We start from the raw sequence: 17,448 nt of genomic DNA on the forward strand, positions 1-17,448 counted from the left end.
TGGTTGGTGAGGGCAATTCTCGGTAACTTCGTGGTAGCAAAGGGTGATATGATTGGATCTCGCAACCAGACATTTCCAAGGGAGAATCTCATTTGAGTTTCCTTGATTCCTTAAATCCTATCTTTTGCCTCTTTAACAAAACCCATTGGATGAGAAGGTCAGAGGTCCCGCCCCTCTGACCTTCTCATCCAATGGGTTTTGTTAAAGAGGCGAGAAGAGAGCATTCGAGGAATCAAGAACATTCTCCCTTAAACGCACGGTTGTCAGGGGGGGGTCCTCAAGGCTGGTTGTTGCCGTCTTGCTCAGCAACCGCACCCGACTTGAGCTCGAGACAGGAGTGTGCTGAAGCAAGCGCAATTGCGAGAGCATCCTTGAGAAGCCACTGAATCACAACAATAATTTCGGACTGAGGAAAATCCGACCGTCAAACATCGTCGCCTCATCGCCCGGCTGATATAGCCTACTGACCTAAAGAAAAAGCGTAGGGACAATATCATTAATGGAAATAAATTAGAAGTCTGCGAGTTTAATTTGTTATTTTAATTTTTTTGGGGGGGGACAACAGCCTTTTGAACCCCAAAATGGCTGAGATAACCAATTTAAGACCAGCATATGGTAAGACATCTTATTAAATGTTTTTCCTCATGATAAATAACATGCCAGACAACTGTTTTAGGCGAGTGTTTCTCAGGTTCTCAGATTCTAAATGGTGTCTTGTTGGCCTAACAAGGCTGAAAGACTCCAGGGGCTACATTCGTTGTTTAGTCTCGTTTTTTTGTACTATATTCAATTCATTTAATGTTTGAAATTAAATGGCACACGTCGATTTAACATTTAAAACGACACGAGTGACGTGTAGCCTACATTGTTGATTCCTTCTTGTGAGTCTTATTTCCTACAGTTTTGTTATTCTGATAATTAAATACAGTCGCTTTGAACCAATAGCAGGAAGACATAAAAAAGACCCCTAGAATATGGGAAGCCTCTTTAAACTATGTGGATTTAGGGAGTATGTATTTTTTTTAATCAACAATGTTCAGAGGGGAGAACACAGACCTATCAAGTCCTCGACAGTGTCAACGATTCTTATCATTTTAAAACTGAGCATAGGCCTGTTGTCTATGTTTAATTTGTTGGGATTACAAATAGGCCTATATATGAAAATGTGTGGTCATGCGGGCGTTAGTTTCCGGCGGTAGCCACTATTGCTTCGTCATATTTTGTCTTGTAGGAGGAATGTGGGCAGGGGATATGGACTGAATGAAAATGTGCCTTTTGACATTTATATATAAACCAATATATATTGACTTCTGGTTAATCTCGTGTGCGGTACAGGTTTATTGTTAAAGGTGAGACCCGTTTGGAAGGCACTTCTCCATCCTTCTCGAATGGCTTTTGACTGCGTGTGGGTTAGAGAGGATGATGACGTTCAATCTATTCTTGAGGCTTGGCATCAACTGTGCACGACTGCCCGGTCTTCTCTTATTTGAAAGAATATCTATCCGAATTCCTGAACTGGACCCTTTGTCCATAGCGTAACAGAACATTTGGGCAGGGTGGATGGTGGTCTCTCACTTCTGCCCAAAAACCTCACTCGCTGGGCAATTAATTTGCGTGGTCATTGTAATCTAGTTAAGTCACCGTGGGATGGTGGGAAGCATTGATGGATGTTTTGCCAATAGCCGAGTGCACCATGCTCCCATGTCAGAGTTAAAGCATTAACTATGGGGCTTAACTCTGGGCAGAATATGTTATTATTAAGAGAATGAGTGGACAAAGATTTCAAAAACTAACTACACCCAGTCATGCATATATTTAGCCTACTGTATAAATATATGGTTTACACCTACAATTACTCAACAATCGATTACACAACAACCAGTGCAGACAACTAACAGGACAGGATGAGACACATCACATTGACAAAATCAGTAAGACACATTCAAACTCTCCTCCTCTTTTCCAAACCGAATTGTCTATGAAAATAAATGACCTCCTGTAGAGATTGTTTTGTGTGTGCAGTGAAGGGTAGAGGCGCTAATGTTGTTTGTTTGTGTCTGGAGTGTTGGAGCAGCTCCTCAGTGAGGGCGTGGGGTCTAATTACACCAACAAAAGGACTCTCTGTTATATCATCTCTTGATTATCAATTTATCTGCATTGTTAAATTCATATTAGCATAATTCCTCTCCTTAACAGATAGCTATCTCCCAGAGCAACTTTCATTGCTTTTGTTTTGATTCATGGGTGGATTTCCCCTCAGAGTTCAGCCCAGTGCCAAAGCTGGAGGGAACAGCTGCAGTTTACCCCACCTTAAGGATTTTCACACTACTGAGCTGAGCCAAAACAAGTTGTACTGAGCTGGCCTGGTTATGCATCCCCTATACTTGCAGTAACTGTTCTGGAAAAGATAATATGAAAGTGATGACCCCTTCTGCTTCACTTCCGTATCCAGTCCCATACTGTTTTGAATAGGCTTCAAGATTATATAATCAAATTCATGAGAATATATATACACACACACACACACAGTACCAGTCAAAAGTTTGGACGCACCTACTCATTCAAGGATGTTTTTTTGTTTTTTTAAACTACTTTCTACATTGTAGAATAATAGTGAAGAAATCAAAACTATGAAATAACACATGGAATCATGTAGTAACCAAAAAAGTGTTAAAAAATCTAAATATATTTGATATTTGAGATTTTTCAAAGGAGCCAGCCTTTGTGTGGATGACAGCTTTGAACACTCTTGGTACTCTCTCAACCAGCTTCACTTGGAATGCTTTCCCAACAGCAGTCTTGAAGGAGTTTCCACATATGCTGAGCACTTGGTGGCTGCTTTTCCTTCACTCTGCGGGCCAACTCATTCCAAACCATATCAATTGGGTTAAGGTCGGGTAATTGTGGAGGCCAGGTCATCTGATGTAGCACTCCATCACTCTCCTTCTTGGTCAAATAGCCCTTACACTGCCTGGAGGTGTGTTGGGTCATTGCCGTGTGGAAAAACAAATGATAGTCCCACTAAGCGAAAACCAGATGGGATGGCGTATCGCTGCAGAATGCTGTGGTAGCCATGCTGGTTAAGTGTGCCTTGAATTCTAAGTAAATCACTGGCAGTGTTACCAGCAAAGCACCCACACACCATCCCACCATCTCCTCCATGCTTCACGGTGGAACCCACACATGCGGAAATCATCCGTTCACCTACTCTGCGTCTCACAAAGACACAGCGGTTGGAACCAAAAATCTCAATTTGGACTCATCAGACCAAAGGATAGATTTCCACCTGGATAATGTCCATTGCTTGTATTTATTAGCCCAAGCAAGTCTCTTCTTCTTATTGGTGTCCTTTAGTAGTGGTTTCTTTGACCATGAAGTCCTGATTCACGCAGTCTCCTCTGAACATTTGATGTTGAGATGTGTCTGTTACTTGAACTCTTTGAAGTCAATCTGAGGTGCAGTTTATTGCCGATTTCTGAGGCTGGTAACACTAATTAACTTATCTTCTGCAGCAGAGGTAACTCTGGGTCTTCCTTTTCTGTGGCGTTCCTCGTGTGAGCCAGTTTCATCATAGCGCTTGATGGTTTTTGCAACTGCACTTTTCCGGATTGACTGACCTTCATGTCTTAAAGCAATGATGGACTTTCATTTCTCTTTGCTTATTTGAGCTGTTCTTGCCATAATATGGACTTGGTATTTTACCAAATAGGTCTATCTTCTGTGTACCACCCCTACCTTGTCACAACACAACCGATTGGCCCAAATGCATTAAGAAGGAAAGGAATTCCACAACTGATCTTTTAATAAGGCACACATGCTAATTAAAATGCATTCCAGGTGACTACCTCATGAAGCTGGTTGAGAGAATGCCAAGAGTGCGCAAAGCTGTCATCAAAGCAAAGGGTGGCTACTTTGAAGAATCTCATTCTTATTGGTGTACTTATTTGGCATTTAATTGTTTTATTTAACCTTCATTTAACTAGGCAAGTCGGTTAAGAACAAATTCTTATTTACAATGATGGCCTACCCCGGCCAAACCCTCCCCTATCCCAGACGATGCTGGGCCAATTGTGCCCTATAGGACTCCCGATCACGGCCGGTTGTGATACAGCCCAGGATTGAACCAGGGTCTCTAGTGACGCCTCTGGCACTGAGATGCAGTGCCTTACATGCTGACCAAACTGGATGCGTGCATGCGCGATCGTGCGCATGTTGATTTTGTACCCCCACACCAAACACGATCATGACATGCAGGTTGAAATATCAAAACAAACACTGAACCAATTCTATTAATTTGGAGACTGGTCGAAAAGCATTAAACATATATGGCAATTTAGCTAGCTAGCTTGCTGTTGTCCTGGGATATAAACATTGGGTTGTTATTTTACCTGAAATGCACAAGGTCCTCTACTCCGACAATTAATCCACAGATAAAACGGTAAACCTAATTCCTTTCTCGACATCTCTCCTCCTTCCTCAGGCTTCTTTTTTAATTCTTTGGACTTTATAAGGCGGTTGGCAACCAACTTTATGGTGCATTACTACATCCGACTGGCGTGTAGACGTCAGTTCATTTTTCAATCACCCATGTGGGTATATGCTCCTAAACACCAATGAGGAGATGGCACATGGGTATATGATCTTTAAAACCAATGAGGAGATGGGAGAGGGCAGACTTGCAGCGCATTGAGCCTCACAAATAGAACCTATTTCTATTTTGGCACCTGGCCACACAGACGCTCACTGAGGCGAGCGAGCAGTGTGGGTGCAATGATTGACTAGCACGTATGTGTAAAGTTGCGAGCGGTGTGGTCAGCATGTTCGACTGCTGCGCCACTCGGGAGCACAGTACCCTTATGTTATTGCCTTTCTTTGTCTCTTTGGGGGTACATGTCTCACTGAGGCAGACTAGCCTGGATTAAGGGGTGAGCTGACAGTGACACACAGTCCTACCCTCCTCACCTCTCTCCCTCCCTCCATCTCTCTCTGTACCTTCTCTCTGCAGTGTGTCCGGCCTAGCCGGAACAGTGCTTGTGATTTAATGCCATAGTGACTGGTGTCAGAGTGACAAGCCCCTTTCTCACCCAGTGGTGAAATACAGCACAATCCACCTCGGGACAAGATGTCTGTCTGTATTACTCATGTTCACTGAGATTTCAGGATGAAGAAACACACACCGAGGAAGCTAACGTTGTGTGAAAGGTGGTTTAGATAGTCTTTTAGCTTAGTCATGTGAAGCTGAGCAGCAGTGATTTACCTCGGCGTGTTGATGGCAGTAGGGGAGATGGATGTTTAGATGTTTCGTCTTTGTTAATGTCTTACTGTGTGACATATGTTGTACGTGTAAGAGCGAAAAGAGATTGCTTACAAAAACGATTGGGTTATTTGAAAAATTCTTGAGACACATGACTCTGTGTAGTGGAGGTACTTCAGAATGTAATGTTTCCATGCACCTTGACGTCACCTTTCAGGAAGTTAGCGGTCACTCCTGAGCGGGACGGTTTGCCACTTAAAGGGTAGGAAACATGAGTTTTTACTCAACAATGTAACAACACAGTGTGGTCAAAGACTTAGTAACTTAGTTGTAGTCACGACCTGGTTACCTATAAGTACAAACATAGTAATGTTTTTGGGTTATTACTAGGGTTGCAAAATTCGGGAAACTTTCAATAAATTCCCTGGTTTTCCCGAAATCCCGGTTGGAGATTTCTGGAATCAGGAGAGAATAAGCAGAAAATCCTGGAATCCTCCAACCACAATTTCTGGAAAACAAGGGAATTTGTTGAAAGTTCCAGGAATTTAGCAACTCTGGTTGTTTCATATTTATTGACTTATTTCCGGATAACTTCTAAAGTACCCTCAACGTCATATGGAGGATCTACTTTGTGCTACAGAGTTTAAGCTAGCTAGCTCAAGCTGGTTAACGTTAGCCACACCTCATGCTAGTCACAGTCTTTTTGGCTGTGTTATCTAGTGGAAACACTTCAGCACAGCAGGCTCTGGTGCTTTATTGCTGTGGTCTCAATGAAAGCGAAAATCATACCTGCTTGCACTAACGGTGTAGTACCTCGTCTGTTCTCCTTTTTGTTTTGTCAACTTTTGGCATGTTCTCTGTTAAGTAGGCTACGTGAGTTTTGTAACTTTTCCCACCTCAGAATGCAGATAGCTTAGCGCTTGCGTGCTATCTATTTTGCAGGTAGCCTAGCGGTTAAGAGCGTTGGTTCAAATCCCTGAGCCAACTAGGTGAAAAATTGGACCATCTGCCCTTGAGCAAAGCACTTACCCTAATTGCTTCTGTAAGTCGCTCTGGATAAGAGCGTCCGCTAAATGACTAAAATGTTAATGGCTGACTGATTCAGTGCTAAGGTAATGTTAGCAGGCTGGTAAAGCTAATATTAGCAGGCTAGTTGGCTAGAAACTGCACGTTGATTTGTGACAATGCATTCATAAAGTAAACTCAGCAAAAAAATAAACGTCCTCTCACTTTCAACTGTGTTTATTTTCAGCAAACTAAACGTGTAAATATTTGTATGAACATAACAAGATTCAACAACTGAGACATGAACTGAATAAATTCCACAGACATGTGACGAACAGAAATTGAATAATGTGTCCCTGAACAAAGGGGGGGGGGTCAAAATCAAAAGTAACAGTCAATGCAGCTGGTGGCCACACCAGATACTAAGTACTGCAGTGCATCTCCTCCTCATGGACTGCACCAGATTTGCAGTTCTTGCTGTTAGATGTTATCCCACTCTTCCACCAAGGCACCTGCAAGTTCTCAGACATTTCTGGGGGGAATGGCCCTAGCCCTCAACCTCCGATCCAACAGGTCCCTGACGTGCTCAATGGGATTGAGATCCGGCTCTTCGCTGGCCATGGCAGAACACGGACATACCTGTCTTACAGGAAATCACACAGAACGAGCAGTATAGCTGGTGGCATTGTCATGCTGGAGGGTCATGTCAGGATGAGCCTGCAGGAAGGATACCACATGAGGGAGGAGGATGTCTTCCCTGTAATGCAGTGTTGAGATTGCCTGCAATGACAACAAGCTCAATCCGATGATGCTGTGACACACCGCCTCAGACCATGACGGACCCTCCACCTCCAAATCAATCCCACTCCAGAGTACAGGCCTCTGTGTAACGCTCATTCCTTCGACGGTAAATGCAAATCCGAGCATCACCCCTGGTGAGACAAAACTGTGACCCTGTCTGGTCCAGCGACGGTGGGTTTGTGCCCATAGGCGACGTTGTTGCCGGTGAGGACCTGCCTTACAACAGGCCTACAAGCCCTCAGTCCAGCCTCTCTCAGCCTCTTGCGGACAGTCTGAGCACTGATGGAGTGATTTTGCATTCCTGGTGTAACTCGGGCAGTTGTTGTTGCCATCCTGTACCTGTCCCGTAGGTGTGATGTTCGGATGTACCGATCCTGTGCAGGTGTTGTTACACGTGGTCTGCCATTGCGAGGACAATCAGCTGTCCATCCTGTCTCCCTGTAACGCTATCTTAGGCGTCTCACAGTATGGACATTGCAATGTATTACCCTGGCCACATCTGCAGTCCTTATGACTCTTTGCAGCATGCCTAAGGCACGTTCACACAGATGAGCAGGGACCCTGGGCATCTTTCTTTTGGTGTTTTTCAGAGTCAGTAGAAAGGCCTCTTTAGTGTCCTAAGTTTTCATAACTGGGACCTTAATTGCCTACTGTCTGTAAGCTGTTAGTGTCTTAATGACCGACCCACAGGTGCATGTTCAATAATTGTTTATGGTTCATTGAACAAGCATGGGAAACAGTGTTTAAACCCTTTGCTATCAATATATGTGTATCTGTGACACACCGCCCCAGACTCTGGAAGCGCTGGACAGGAGGGAGTAGCTGGAGGGAGGAGACTGAGAGACAGCCTGGTGCGTGGGGCTGCCACCGGAGGCCTGGAAGAGGCACCGGATGGACCGGACCGTGGAGGCACACTGGAGGTCTCGAGCACCGAGCCTGCACAACCTGTCCTGGCTGGATACTCCCCGAAGCCCGGCAAGTGCGGCGGGGTGGAACAGACCGCACTGGGCTGTGCTGGTGAACCGAGGACACCGTGCGTAGGGCTGGTGCCATATACCCCGGGCTGAGGAGACGCACTGGAGACCAGATGCGCTGAGCCGGCTTCATAGCTCCTGGCTCGATGCCCACTCTAGCCCGGCCGATACGAGGAGCTGCGATGTAGCGCACCGGGCTATGCCTGCACACTGGGGACACCGTGCGCGCGCCTTACGGCATAACACAGTGCCTGCCCGGTCAACCTCTCGCCACGGTAAGCACTGGGATTTGGCTCAGGTCTCCTACCTGACTTAGCCACACTCCCCGTGTCCCCCCCCCCAATACATTTTTGGGGCTGCCTCTCCGGCTTTCTTGCCAGCCGTGTTCCCTCAAAGCGCTGGCTCCCTTTACCTGCTACCTCCGCTCTCCTGGCTGCCTCCACCTGTTCCCATGCGAGGCGATCCCTTCCAGCCAGGATCTCCTCACATGTGTAGGAACCCTTCCCGTCCAGAATGCCCTCCCATGTCCATGAGTCCATTCCACGCTGCTCCTGGTGACCACGCTGCTTGGTCCTTTTTTGGTGGGTAGTTCTGTAACGGCTGTTGGAAGGAGAGGACCAAGATGCAGCATGGTAAGTGTCCATGTTAGATTTATTCGATAACTGAACACTGAAACACAAAGTAAACAAAAGCACAACCGAAACAGTCCTGTCTGGTAGAGACACAGAGACCGATAACAACTACCCACAACTCAAGTGGGAAAAACAGGATGCCTAAGTATGGTTCTCAATCAGAGACAATGATTGACAGCTGCCTCTGATTGGGAACCATACCAGGCCAAACACATAGAAATGGAAAACAGAACACAAAACATAGAATGCCCACCCCAACTCATGCCCTGACCAAACTAAAATAGAGACATAAAAAAGTAACTAAGGTCAGGACGAGACACTTACCGTATTCCTCCACAGTCCCACACTTCCCCGCTCGCCTCCTCACGTATGAATCAGACATTAGAATCATTGCTCGTGATTAACAATTTACTGCAGTCTATTAATAATGGACGCCTCCTGCGTTTGCACAGACACGTGTACACACACCTGTCCTTTCACGCATTTTGTTCCTTTTGAAATCCTGGATTTCGCCTTCAGTATTGCTATCGAGATGTGAACTCACTCAAGGTTTTATTTCATTTAGACCTTGACCATTTTGGTCTGTGTCTGTCTCTCTGTGTCTGTCTCTCAGGGGATGTGTCTAGGCAACGGGAGCTTCACAGCTGTGCTTTAAAGACTCTCCAAAAAATGCCCCACTGGGGTCACAATGATCAATGGTGTTGGGGGGGTGGTCGAGTCTTTGTCTAGAGGGGGAGTGAGTGGGTGTGGGCAGCTACTGTAGACACTATGGAGATACAGTGAGTGGATGAGAGGAAGAGAGAGATTAAGAAATAGAGGGTGGGAAAAGGTAAAACATTGCCTCTGGGAGGAAAAGGAGAAAGAGAAAAGGGAAAGATGCCAGTAACTGATTTTATTGACGATAAAATGACTAAATGGTTTAGCCGTGAGGTATGCCCTGCGGTACGCAGACAAGTGTCTGCTGTTCTGAATTCCCAAGGCCGGCATGGAAGTGACTGTCACTCTTCAGAAATGTCCCAAAAGTCTGTTTGTCTGGCACGCTTGCTCTCGACTCTCCGTCTGGGCCCGAGCTATGGATCCTTTGTCTCACTGGTTGTCTCTCCGTTAGCAGCCAAAGTCACCACTCATTCATACCGCATTTCCTGACTCTCTCTCTCTCTTTCATTCACCATTTCTTCTCCCCTTTCTCTCCTGCCCATTTCCCTCTCTCTTCCTGTTACCTTTGAATTCTACCCCGATTCTTATCCTCAAGTAACCGTGTTTGCCACCTTCATTTCATGGCCATTTTAGTTTTTCTGTCTGGCTTGTCAAGCTGTTAAAATCCTCCTGTCTGTCACACAACTGGACAAGTGCCTGCTAACCCTGACCCAATTTTTGCCTCCAGCACTGTTGCTAAGCCCCTCCAGCTGACTTCACTGCTGGATATGAATATTGGCCGCTAAAACGAAAGCTAAATCCCTGCACATGCAGCTTACTGGTGGCCCGGGGTGTGGCTGCCTGCAGCTTCAACCATCTGGGGTCATCCAGTCCAGTTCTAGCCTGGTCAAACCAGACTGAATGCTGCACTCAAGAGAGCTGTAAGAGCTGTGTTCAGTCTGGTTTTACCAGGCTACTAATTTCAGCCAAGGTGCATGACGGCTAATGAAGGCTGCTATGCTGAAACCTTTTGGTTTTTGATAGTACAATTTTAAGTTCTCTTCCTTTACTATCATTTTCCAAGAGAAAATCTCACGCAGAATTATTGTAGTCAATAGCTGGGGCCTCTGTCATCTTTGCTTTATAACAGAGTTAGGTAACCTTCAGCAAATGTGACTATGTGTAGTTGTTCCTGACCACTGAGGTTGATTTTGGGCCCCAGTCACAGATTGTAACCAAAGAAGGTGGCTTGGCAGACTGCAGTTGTGAATCTGAATCAAATCAGATTTTATTTGCCACCTACACATGGTTAGGAGATGTTAATGCTTGTTCTTCTAGTTCCGACAATGCAGTAATAACCAATGAGTAATCTAACCTAACAATTCCACAACTACTACCTTATACACACAAGTGTAAAGGGATAAGAATATGTACATAAAGATATATGAATGAGTGATGGTACAGAACGGCATAGGCAAGATGCAGTAGATGGCATCGAGTACAGTATATACATATGGGATGAGTAATGTAGGGTATGTAAACATAAAAGTGGCATAGTTTAAAGAGGCTAGTGATACATGTATTACATAAAGATGGCAAGATGCAGTAGATGGTATAGAGTACAGTATATACATATGGGATGAGTAATGTAGGGTATATAAACATAAAGTGGCATAGTTTAAAGTGGCTAGTGATACATGTATTACATAAAGATGGCAAGATGCAGTAGATGGTATAGAGTACAGTATATACATATGAGATGAGTAATGTAGGGTATGTAAACATTATATTAAGTGGCAATGTTTAAAGTGGCTAGTGATACAATCAATTCCCATTATTGAAGTGGCTGGAGTTGAGTCAGTATGTTGGCAGCAGCCACTCAATGTTAGTGGTGGCTGTTTAACAGTCTGATGGCCTTGAGATAGAAACTGTTTTTCAGTCTCTCGGTCCCTGCTTTGATGCACCTGTACTAACCTCGCCTGCCTTCTGGATGATAGCAGGGTGAACAGGCAGTGGCTCGATTGGTTGTTGTCCTTGATGATCTTTATGGTCTTCCTGTGACATCGGGTGGTGTAGGTGTCCTGAAGGGCAGGTAATTTGTCCCCGGTGATGCGTTGTGCAGACCTCAATACCCTCTGGAGAGCCTTACGGTTGTGTGCAGAGCAGTTGCCGTACCAGGCGGCGATACAGCCCGACAGGATGCTCTCCATTGTGCATCTGTATAAGTTTGTTTGCTGCTGCGCCTTCTTCACAACGCTGTCTGTGTGGGTGGACCAATTCAGTTTGTCTGTGATGTGTACGCCGGGGACCTTAACTTTCTACCCTCTCCACTACTGTCCCATCGATGTGGATAGGGGGGTGCTCCCTCTGCTGTTTCCTGAAGTCCACAATCATCTCCTTTTGTTTTGTTGACGTTGAGTGTGAGGTTATTTTCCTGACACCACACTCTGAGGGCCCTCACCTCCTCCCTGTAGGCCGTCTCGTTGTTGTTGGTAATCAAGCCTACCACTGTAGTGTTGTCCGTTGGAGGCGTGCATGGCCATCCAGTCGTGAGTGAACAGGGAGTACAGGAGAGGGCTCAGAACGCACCCTTGTGGAGCCCCAGTGTTGAGGATCAGCGGGGTGGAGATGTTGTTACCTACCCTCACCACCTAGGGGCGGCCCGTCAGGAAGTCCAGTACCCAGTTGCACAGGGCGGGGTTGAGACCCAGGGTCTCGAGCTTGATGACGAGTTTGAAGGGTACTATGTTGTTAAATCCTGAGCTGTAGTCGATGTACAGCATTCTCACATAGGTATTCCTCTTGTCCAGATGGGTTAGGGCAGTGTGGTTGCGATTGCATCGTCTGTGGACCTATTGGGGCGGTAAGCAAATTGGAGTGGGTCTAGGGTGTCAGGTAGGGTGGAGGTGATATGGTCCTTGACTAGTCTCTCAAAGCACTTCATGATGACGGAAGTGAGGGCGGTAGTCGTTTAGCTCAGTTACCTTAGCTTTCTTTGGAACAGGCACAATGGTGGCCCTCTTGAAGCATGTGGGAACAGCAGACTGGGATAAGGATTGATTGAATATGTCCGTAAACACACCAGCAAGCTGGTCTGCGCATGCTCTGAGGACGCGGCTGGGGATGCCGTCTGGGCCTGCAGCCTTGCGAGGGTTAACACGTTTAAATGTTTTACTCACGTCGGTTGCAGTGAAGGAGAGACCGCAGGTTTTGGTAGCGGGCCGTGTCAGTGGCACTGTATTGTCCTCAAAGCGGGCAATGAAGTTATTTAGTCTGTCTGGGAGCAAGACATCCTGGTCCGCAATGGGGCTGGTTCTCTTTTTGTAATCCGTGATTGACTGTAGACCCTGCCACATACCTCTTGTGTCTGAGCCGTTGAATTGCGACTCTACTTTGTCTCTATACTGACACTTAGCTTGTTTGATTGCCTTGCGGAGGGAAAAGCTACACTGTTTGTATTCGGTCATGTTTCCGGTCACCTTGCCCTGGTTAAAAGCAGTGGTTCACGCTTTCAGTTTTGCGCGAATGCTCCCATCAATCCACGGTTTCTGGTTTGGGAATGTTTTAATAGTTGCTATGGGTACGACATCGCCAATGCACTTTCTAATGAACTCGCTCACCGAATCAGCGTATTTGTCAATGTTGTTTTTGGACGCAATGCGGAACATATCCCAATCCACGTGATCGAAGCAGTCTTGAAGAGTGGTATCAGATTGGTTAGACCAGCATTGAACAGACCTGAGCGCGGGAGCTTCTTGTTTTAGTTTCTGTCTATAGGCTGGAAGCAACAAAATGGAGTCGTGGTCAGCTATTCTGAAAGGAGTACGGGGGAGGGCCTTATATGCGTCACGGAAGTTAGAATAACAATGATCCAGGTTAGCCTTGTTAAAATCCCCAGCTACAATGAATGCAGCCTCAGGATATGTGGTTTCCAGTTTACATAGTCAAATAAAGGTTGTTCAGGGCCATCGATGTGTCTGCTTGGGGGGGGAATATATAGGGCTGTGATTATAATCGAAGAGAATTCCTTTGGTAGATAATGCAGTCGATATTTGATTGTGAGGAGTTCTAATTCAGGTGAACAGAAGGACTTGAGTTCCTGTATGTTGTTATGATCACACCACGTCTCGTTAATCATAAGGCATACCCCCTGCCCCTCTTCTTACCAGAAAGATGCTTGTTTCTGTCGGCGCGATGCATGAAGAAACCAGCTGGCTGCACCGACTCCGATAGCGTCTCTTGAGTGAGCCATGTTTCCGTGAAGCAAAGAACGTTACAGTCTCTGATGTCTCTCTGGAATGCTACCCTTTCTCGGATTTCATCAACCTTGTTGTCAAGAGACTGGACATTGGCGAGTAGTATGCTAGGGAGTGGTGCGCGATGTGCCCGTCTCCGGAGCCTGACCAGAAGACCGCTTCATATGCCCCTTTTACAGCGACATTGTTTTGGTTCGTCAGCTGGGATCCGATCCATTGTTCTGGGTGGAAGGCAAAACACAAGATCCGCTTCGGTAGAGTCATATTCCTGGTCGTAATGATGGTGCGTTGATGTTGCTCTTATATTCAGTAGGTCCTCCCGACTGTATGTAATGAAACCTAAGATGACCTGGGGTACCAATGTAAGAAATAACACGGGAAAAAAACAAAATACTGCATAGTTTCCTAGGAACGCGAAGCGAGGCGGCCATCTCTGTCGGCGCCGGAAGTGAAATCATTAGGATGTCCATTGGTGGGTGTGGCTTCTTGTTTCAGTTTCAGGCCTATCCCGCCGCCTTTTACATGACACATGGGTCGTATTCAGTAGGGAGAAAACGTCCTGAAACATTTTGAAACTGAGAGATGCTGCCAGAACTTGCCCAACATAAACACAGACTTTTGTTTTCCGTGTGTCCTATTGAACACAACTCTGGTGGGAGGAATCTCTTCAGTTGGCAGACATCCCCATGTGGCACGCATAAATATGAGCTGCACTTCACTTGAATTTCCAAGTGTGTTGATACCATTGTTAGGAAGACACATCATGTTGAATGAGACATTGACATTCATCTGTATTCATCAGTATCTGTATTCATTTATAGACCCAAGGAGAGGTCAGTGAGATATAGAGAATGACTCATTCTAGAGGCTGACTTGACTCCATACAGAAGTCAGAATGGCTCTTGCCATATAACATGATTGCCTTTACAGTAAACAAGTGAACAGTCGGAAACAACTATGTATTCCGTAGCCTACACTGTAATATAGTCCCTTTAAACCTATTAGTGAGCAAATTGGTCCGTTTACACAAAAAAAACGAATTGAACTTCCATGACAATTCCCATGACAACGGCATGCATAATTCAGGGCTTTTATTTATTTAGTTGTTTATGCATTTGCATCGGTGGCTTTTTGTGAATGCAGTATGTGAGTGTGTTTACTGTAAGTGCATGAACATTCTTTATGCTAAGTGTGTATAGTGTAGTTCACCTCCTAGTTTTCCTTGCTGCTGAGTTGTTTTACATAGAACTCGCAGGAGAAAAGGAGAAATAATGAGGCTCTTGAGGCCTCATTATAGCTGTGATCAGTGCAGCCGTACAGCAGTGTCTGTCAACCGCACGCAACGCACACGCAATCCACACATTCATGATCTCTACAGTCTGGACAATGATTGGCTAAATCAGGTGTGTTGTTGCAGGACTGGAGTGATAGCCTGCAGACTCAGTAGTGCTGGAGATCCCTGCTCTAGTGTGCACTGATGATTTGTATGCAGAACCTTACATACGCCCCGGGTCCCTGTCCCGCCCCTGATGGAGCAAGACCGCATGACGCGTGCTGAATACTACACTCTTCACACCCCTGACCACACACACACACACACACACACAGACATGCTTATCCAGAGGCTTCCATCCCTCACCACATTACCGTACATGACAATAACGGGTGTCCATTAACTGGAAAACACTCTCACACTGTATACCAGGCTCCGTGTTTCTTAGTGTGTGTGTGTGCCAGTGTGTGAGTAACCCCCCCCCCAACTCTCTCGATGGCTTCTGGAGTCTGATTATGTGTGGAGACGGTGGAACGCACATCCTCTTCTCATCCACTCCGGGGGGAACTCGGAATTCCAAACAGCTCCGACCGACCAGCTCGACGGGAGAGGGGCCCCCGCTGTTGCCAGGGCCACCCAAACAAGAGAGGGAGAGGACAGTGAAGGAAAGACAGAATATTATTGGGGAAAATGTCTTAATTTGAATAAAATGGTTTAAATTGAAGGAGACGGCAAAGGAAACCACATTTTCATGGTAGTCAACATGCATAATAATGTAGTAAACAAAAGTAACATTACAGACATAGTTTAAACATTAGCAACAAGACAGAGAACCCACTGCTTTACTCAAAGATAGACATTGTGCCTCTGTCAATCAGTTCCTGAGATGTGACCAGCATCACCAAACCTTAATCTACCTACACCATCAGTAGATGACTGATAGAACTTACCTGGGCATAAGGGTACCCATATGTGCAGGCTAAATTGCTGTTAAAAGTTTAGGCCAATGATCGTTTTTGACAGGCTTGCCTTAGAACTATTATAGTTATTTATAGACTATATACAGTTAGTTGAGTACATGTAGGTAGAGTTATTAAAGTGACTATTCATAGATAATAACAGAGAGTAGCAGTGGTTTAATAGGGGGGGCATTGCAAATAGTCTGGGTGGCCATTCGATTAGATGTTCAGGAGTCTTATGGCTTGGGGGTAGAAACTGTTTAGAAGCCTCTTGGACCTAGACTTGGCGCTCCGGTACCACTTGCAGTCCAAATTGAGGTCAGTGGTGTTGTGTGTTTTCCAAAATGCGCCGTGTAAACATGGTGTAAAACATATTATAAGTCGTTGCAGTAGGATTACAGCAACTTCAACTTCCTCATCTGACAAGGCCCCAAGAAACATGAACAGGGACAAACTGAAATCCTTTGATCCTACCACATTTATCAATTTCATCCATTTAAGGTTTATTTGTGTCTTGAACCTCTTTTTCCTGCTTTTTAGCACATCTTTATGACAGCCTTTCATGTGATGCTTTTTGATGGTATCCTACCTTGTGTGTCATATCTCACGTGTTCTTCATTGGTTTGTTTTAGGCAGTTTTTAAAAAGTTCAGATCTTCCTGTTTTAATAAGGCTTTCAACCCATCAGTGTTGAAGAAATGGGGTTTATAACGATGGAAATGAAATGATAAGATCAAATGAATAACCTTTCTCTGTTCTGTCCCTCTTTCTCTTCCGCCACCCTTCTCAGACGTGTCCCCGGTGCTGGCGGGCTTCCTGGGCGCCGGGGTCCTGGTGGTCTCAGTCACGGTGGCCGTCTTCCTCTGGACCTGCTGCCAGCGTCGCTACCGTCAGATGACGGGCAGCTACAAGCTCCAATCAGGACCCTGCGACCAGGCCGTGGATCCGCCTTACAAGTTCATCCACATGCTCAAGGGAATCAGCATCTACCCGGAGACACTTAGTAACAAGAAGATAGTCCGTGTGGGTCGACGCCCGGGCTCCTCGCGAAATGGCAGCGGATCCGGCGTCGAGTGGGGTCGTAATGGTGAGCGAGGAAGAGGGGGAGGAGGAAGGGTGATGCTAGTGGACGTCGACCCAGAAACGGGCCTGCTCAACAGCTCCACCAACCTGCAGATGAGCCACCTACTGCCCCCTGCTGGACAGCCTAGGTTAGAGAAGGCGCTGCCCATCCGCTCCGACTACTGCCTGGAGAGCAGCTCCAGGGGTAACAGCAGCAGCAGTAGCTGTGACGCCAGCAAGACAGCCTCGCCCTTTACCCCGTGTCAGGGGGAGGGCAACACCATGCCGCCCGCTGCCCTAGGTACCCTCAGCCTGGTCGTGGACTACAACTTCCCCAAGAAGGCGCTGGTGGTGACCATTCTTGGCGCCCATGGCCTGCCCGCCGTGGACGAGCAGGCGGGTAGCTCGGACCCCTACGTGAAGATGACCATATTGCCAGAAAAGAAGCACCGGGTCAAGGTGAGTCTGGTTCCTCTGGAGGTTTCTTCCTACCTACAGGGTTGTTCCTTTCCACTGTTTGCTTTGATTTGCTTTGTTAAGGGATTAGGTATTCGGGGTTGCAGTCCCAATTAGGCTAATACTGTTATTATTGAATTA

At 46.1% G+C, this 17,448-nt stretch overlaps 1 protein-coding gene across 1 annotated transcript in view; it reads left to right on the forward strand.

Moving 5' to 3' along the window:
• Positions 1-227: 227 nt before the first annotated feature.
• Positions 228-17,448, forward strand: part of LOC109875852 (synaptotagmin-11-like) — a 35,592-nt gene continuing 18,371 nt past the window's right edge. The window contains exons 1-2 of the mRNA XM_020468277.2: positions 228-615; positions 16,580-17,310. Coding sequence (XP_020323866.1) covers positions 582-615; positions 16,580-17,310 — 765 coding nt within the window. The 5' untranslated portion in view covers positions 228-581. The remainder of the gene's footprint in view (positions 616-16,579; positions 17,311-17,448) is intronic.

This window comes from Oncorhynchus kisutch, linkage group LG14 (genome assembly GCF_002021735.2).
Source record: "Oncorhynchus kisutch isolate 150728-3 linkage group LG14, Okis_V2, whole genome shotgun sequence".
In the NCBI taxonomy this organism is placed as follows: Eukaryota; Metazoa; Chordata; class Actinopteri; order Salmoniformes; family Salmonidae; genus Oncorhynchus; species Oncorhynchus kisutch.